This window comes from Manihot esculenta, chromosome 5 (genome assembly GCF_001659605.2).
Source record: "Manihot esculenta cultivar AM560-2 chromosome 5, M.esculenta_v8, whole genome shotgun sequence".
Lineage (NCBI taxonomy): Eukaryota > Viridiplantae > Streptophyta > Magnoliopsida > Malpighiales > Euphorbiaceae > Manihot > Manihot esculenta.
This window is the reverse complement of record NC_035165.2, coordinates 3838342-3844341: the sequence shown is the minus strand read 5'-3', so window position 1 is coordinate 3844341 and position 6000 is coordinate 3838342. Positions and strand designations below refer to the sequence as shown.

At 36.0% G+C, this 6000-nt stretch overlaps 1 protein-coding gene across 2 annotated transcripts; it reads right to left on the bottom strand.

The window, feature by feature from the left end:
- Positions 1-466: 466 nt before the first annotated feature.
- On the bottom strand, positions 467-4786 carry LOC110614307 (probable protein S-acyltransferase 14). Of its 2 annotated transcripts, none has more exons than XM_021755814.2 (7): positions 4284-4784; positions 3694-3913; positions 3524-3615; positions 3033-3156; positions 2866-2951; positions 2211-2276; positions 467-1171 (listed from the first exon to the last, which is right to left on the bottom strand). In XM_021755814.2, exons 1-7 carry the CDS (start codon positions 4491-4493, stop codon positions 1046-1048), a joined length of 924 nt encoding a protein of 307 aa, XP_021611506.1. In that variant the 5' UTR covers positions 4494-4784; the 3' UTR covers positions 467-1045. The 2 variants fall into 2 exon arrangements, with proteins under 2 accessions (XP_021611506.1, XP_021611507.1); XM_021755815.2 differs by having other exon boundaries at positions 1167-1300; positions 4284-4786.
- Between the last annotated feature and the right edge of the window lie 1214 nt (positions 4787-6000).

Here is a 6000-nt window from a genome sequence, read left to right as displayed (position 1 = left end):
TCCTTATTTTTCCTTTTTTTTTTAAAAAAAATTATTTTTCATGATTTCATTTTCCTTCAATCCTACTTTTCCTTATCCAAAAGGAAGATTGAAGATAACTAATAGTAGCTCATTGATTGGAAAAGTGAAGAATTGCATTATTTTTAATTTTAATATAATTCGGAAGAAAATAAATCTCTTACTTGAGAAGCTGCAAAGCATGACTCATGAGAAACTTGCCTTGAAAAAAAAAAATCTAAAAGTTTTTCTGATGTAAATTATAAAAATAGATAAATAAAGTTTATCAATAAATATTTCTTTGATCTGATCAGTTTCTTTTAACTTTTTCTTTGATGAATCAAATCCAAATCATAAAGTAAGAAAATTTTTTCTTTCATCGAAATATATACATCTTGTTCAATATAATTTTGATATGTAATTTTAAATTATATGTACACTTAGATGTGTGTAGGAATTTTTCTATTGAAAAAAAAGAAAAAAAAAAAAAACCAAAGAGTTGTTTTTTTTTTTTTTTTTTTTTTCCCTCAAAGGAAGGGAGAGAACCTGCAGTCTGCCTCCTGCGACATGAATGATACTGCTTAGGCCAGGCCACGTTCACAAAGTTGGAAATATAAACTGCAAAATTTTCCACGCACAATAGTGAAATTCCTCTGTCAAGGCCGGCCATAGCTAGTCGCATTTCTATATTTTCCATTCAATGCACAACAAAACCTACAGGCTACAGGAGCTTCAGCATACCACCACATCAGTAAACTTACATTTCTTTGTCGCATTTTCCATACTCTCACAATTAGACACAGTAAATATCTGCCCATCATGGCTTCCCAGTATTCTGACTGGAACCTACACCTTGATCAGACATCAGCTTCTAAACATAAATCTCTCTCTCCAGTTATTTCAGAAATATGCTCGTGGGAACGATATAAGCCCATATTAGCTGCAACTTGTTTAGCATGGTGTGGACATCATGGCACATTCGGTTGGGCTCGTACGTATTGTTATAAAGAGAACTTCCCAGTTCCATGACACGTGGCACAACTGGTTCCTAGAACTCCTGGGAGTCCAAGTCAGGCTTTGATGGATATTCAAGACCCTGAAGTGCTGGCATTCGCCGCAAATCTTCTTCCGAATAAGCTGGAATGAACCAGTATCTTTTATCTGCCCCAAATACCTGAGACATACACCATAATTTTTATTAGAAAACAATACTGGGTGGAGATTAATCGAGACCTACCAGCACAGGAAAAACTTCAGAGCAATCAGGCAAATTCCAAACAATCAGGCAAACGTCCAGCTTCATCTATAAAGGACAAAAAGATAGTCGCCTCAAGTGTTCTAGCAACTTCACAGTCACAATGAAATTCTATAATGTAAAATCAAAAGATAGTCACTTCCAACAGTTAGTACACGATAAACAACAACTGGTTATGATTCAACAAGACAATGATCTCCAGGCAGACCACCAAGAAAGTTTCAACAACATTATAACATTGTTTTAACATGGTCCTTTCATGTCAAGTGAAATGCTCATCCTTTTCATAGTTTTCGCCCACAATGGCAACCATACAAACGCATGGAAGCTAAGCAGGAAAAACCATTCTGCATAAACCATGTCTACCCATTCAGATTATTTTAAGTGCTACTCAAATATCAAAACAGTTAGATTCTCCTTTTTCAAACTTACCATAATGAAGTCATAATTATTCTTGTTCACAGCATACCATACAGTGCTTCACCTCAAGATTAAAAACCCTAGTTGGAGTCATATTTCATTCATGGAGAAAACAATTATCTGAAACACAATTTGATGGCATGGCAGCGCTTATAATTTGTATCACAACTTGCAGTGATAAACCTTTCTCTGCTCCCTATTCAAGTCAAATGTTTCAATGATGTTTTGGCCATTTTCCAGGGATGAGTAATGCACCCCATCACAAGATGAAGGAAGTATTAGTGATTGCATAAATCATGAGAACTCCTACGCTGAGGTTTCCCATATTTGTTATATATAAGTTTCCCTAGAATTCATACAGACAGAAATAGTCCCTCAAGTATATTAAACCAAAAAAGGGTTAAACTTTTAATTAGGCTAGAATTGCCCAGAGTTGTTAGTTCGACCAATTTTGGACATATCATTTCTCAGATTTCACACAGGACATTTATGAAAAGAGACAAATAAGCAAGGGCAATAAACTGTAATAAAAAATTACCTGTTCAAAATTCTTCCTACGACCTAGGTCATAGCGCCATTTTGGTGTGGTTTTCTTCTCATATGCCTGATCACAAGACAAATTGCAATTCAATCAGCACCACATCCCTAATAGGCATCATGTCAGCAATACTTTAATATCTTTATCATTGAACAACAAGAGATCCATAAAAAACTAACTTTGGAAATTGGCATCTAACCCAAAATAAGATAAGTTCAAACAGTGCATATCATAAGCTCCATATTATAGGAGTATAAGCTTAATAACCATTAGATCAACATCTAGATTTGTGCACTCATTGTACATATTAATTCAACGGAAATCTCACTATAAATATTTGATATAATGGTTTTTATTAAACTTATTCTCATGTAAGATCGAGCTTATATTGGTGCACCCATGTTCAAAAAGGAGCCAATTTTTCATGTAGCACTAATTAAGACTCACATAAGTCCATCACTACATTGAGTCAAATTATGCCAAATGCTTATATGAAAATTAACCAGTTTTTACTATTGCCATTGAAGCTTCATTTAAGTCCCAGTTATCCTTTTGAGCATCAGAAATCAAGCCAAGACTTGCTTAATGTTAAAAAGACAAGAGCTAAAGCATGAAATCCGATAGGAGTAGACCAAGTTATTGCAAAGAAAAATACCTCAATGGTAGTGGTATTTGCAGAAACCAGTGATATGTGCATGACCAGAAATCCCAGAACACTCAATGCAAATGCCAGATTCAAAACTGTAGAGAGCAGTATTAGTTATAGAAAGACAGAGACTTTACTGATTAAACAGGTCAGAAATATGGGCTAAGAGATCCTACCAAAGGCAAGAAATGTGGTTGCAAGGGTCCCAGGAGATCCAGGAATGTCATTATCACTAAAGAATGCTATAAAGTGTGGCAGCAGTGACAAAGTCACAAGACTTGTCTCAAGAAATGTGTAGAACTGCATTAACAATTAAGATTACTATCAAGGAAATGTCAAGAGAAGGTCCCATCCTACCAAAAAATTAAACTGAATCTAAACTTTGAGAAACCATAGTTCATACAAGTGTAAGAGCATAATCATCAAGAAAACAAAATCAGAGCCAAGATTGTTTACTCAGAAACTCAGTTAGAAAATCTCTATCCATTTGCATTTTCCAGGACCTTAAGAAAAATAATTCACTAAAAGCATTTGCTTTCTTTTCTCTCAAATTTAAGAAAACTAATTGAAATAATATTGTAAGTACATAAGAAGAGACAGCTCCCCACTTAGCTACACATTAAAAAAAAACAAGATGTGTGAGCATAGGCAGTGAAGCATAACTTACCAAAAATAGAAGAAAATATTTATAATTTAATGCCCCAACACAATTTACAACCCATACGCAATGATGGTCCATCTTTAGCACACATCGACCACCTGAAAAAAACAAAATAGACATTTTTTTTTCTGATGAACAAGGTGATAAAGAAAAAGAACGTTTAGAAGGAAACTCACAAACAGAACAATGGTGGCAACGAGGTGGTTTCAGCTGGGTGCATTTCCGGCAATACCGGATACTTTGATTGGATGGATTGGCCGGAAGGCCATTGAAATCTGAGGCATTTAATGGGTAAGCCTCACCTCCTTCCTCATCAGTAGCAGGCCTCCAATTAGGTGGCACGCTACCGGGATCAGTTAAAACAACAGAAAAGTAACTCCATAATAGCATCACCAACTGCAAGTTTAAACAAATTTCTACCTTTAGTTCCATTTTTTAGTGCGCTCGATCAGATATTTTTCAACACTATTTGGAGCTAAGAAATTCAACGATCCGTAAAGCCCTTCGCTAATTAACTAAAAATCCGAGGAAATTACACGATTAGAAAATGTCCACGAGCTACCATAATTCCATTACTTCACCAAAATTTTGACCAAGAAAAGAGAAAGTTTCCTTCTTTTTTTCTTTTTCAAGAAGAAAAAAAAAGGACTTGAACCAATATTGCCTCACTAAAAGCTAAATTTGATAGAAGTGTTCCCTTGACCCGAAGGATGCAACCAAAAAAATGAAATAGTTTAGAAAACCAACAAGAAAAAAAGAATCTTACCAAACAATGAAATGGGATCAAGACAGCAAATGCAGTGACGGAATCAAGCCCACTATCATACAAAGCGGGGCCATAATTGGTCAAAACGACGGCATAATAGGTGACACCCACAACCCCGAGCACCAACAGAATCATGATCGAGCCCAGGCCGCGCAGGGCCGTACAGAACTTGAATACGTTCCAAGCCATAGCAGCTCCAGATCTATGCATACTAAATAAAACAAAAGAAGGAAATGATGAAAACCAAATTGTTGATCTTGAAGCTGCAGATTTATGTGAATCAGAATATGCTTATATAACTCAATAAAATAGAATTCAAGAAAGAAAAGCGGGCAATTTTATTTTCTTTCTTCTGTGTATATAATCTGTGAATGTAGGGTTTATCGGATTTGGCATTTCAGGTGGAGTGTAGAATCCATGTTAGAAGACGAGGTCTAAGAAACAGGAAAGAGAGGCAGGGTGTGGAGGGGGTTATTTCTCTCTCTCTCTCCTTTTTTTAATTCTTATGTTTTTCATCGAAGTTATCTAATGTAATTTTTTTTCTCTGAATTTCAACTCTGACCCCACCAAAAAAAAACAGAATTTAAAAAATTTCTAATTTATTTTTATTTTAAAATCATTAAGGTTATATTTAATTAACTATTTTTATTTAAAATAAAGTTCCAGTTAAATTTTCATATAAGATAACAGTTGAGTCTCGAATATTTAGACTATAATTGAGTTCATGAAGCGGGCTATACCTTGTGAGTATCCAATACATCGATCTATTCATATAAGTGTGATTCAGGTCTTGCACCGGTAGAATGGACAAAGCAGGGTTCAGATCCAATTGAGAGAGATCCAGCTCAACTAACTTAATGGGTCAGTAGGGCAACAGACCCTTACACATCTGGTTCATATCAACAAAAGCACTATAGAGAATTAAATGGCCGCTTAATGATGAAAAAAGAGACAGTACGTCCATACGTACGACCATATATGACAATGATATATTGTATTGTAATTGAGTGGCGGTTATATGTAACTAGAGGATAAAAATGAAAAAAGAATAAAGAATAAAGGAATGGGGCATGAGTCATTCAGGCTAGGTGGATACACACATATCCTAATCCGACCTTCTATTAGATCTCAGAACATTAATTAGTGCCGTATGTGGAATGAAGAAGATATTTTCATCACTAAAGTTCTCATCCTCATTATACCTACTGAGATTCATATGGCCAATCATAGCAAAAACCTCATCAGAAACACTTCAAATGACCTGAGCTATGCTCAAGAAGGACCACAGTTTTCATTTTCCAGCCCTACTGCCCCATTGAACCAACCACTTAGCAGGGATGGAGGCCTATGTAGATAAAAAGCTAGAGAGGCTGAAGAAGCAACTCCTAGCAGAGCTGGGGGCGCAGGACAACAACAACCCCTTACTACCAACCTCATTCCCATTCGTGAGATGGATACAGCAGAAAACCATCCCCAAAAAGTTCATGATACCGATAATGGCTGCGTACGATGGTATGGAGAATCCCCAGGAGCATGTCTTGAACTACAAGACATTCATAAAGCTTCAAACTCACTTGGACACCCTAATGTGGAAAGTCTTTCCCACCATCCTTACCGGACTGGCCCGAGCATGGTTCAATAGTCTGAAAGAAGGAAACATCAAAAGCTTTATGGACATAAACAATGTGTTTATCGGCAGGTTCATCGTCGGGGTCCA

Coding starts and splice junctions, on each gene's coding strand:
- LOC110614307 (XM_021755814.2), bottom strand. CDS start 4,493: ATGCATAGATCTGGAGCTGCTATGGCTTGGAACGTATTCAAGTTCTGT. Junction 3,157..3,523: donor AATATTTTCTTCTATTTTTG/GTAAGTTATGCT, acceptor TTGTTAATGCAG/TTCTACACATTTCTTGAGAC. Junction 2,277..2,865: donor CAAATACCACTACCATTGAG/GTATTTTTCTTT, acceptor TCTTGTGATCAG/GCATATGAGAAGAAAACCAC.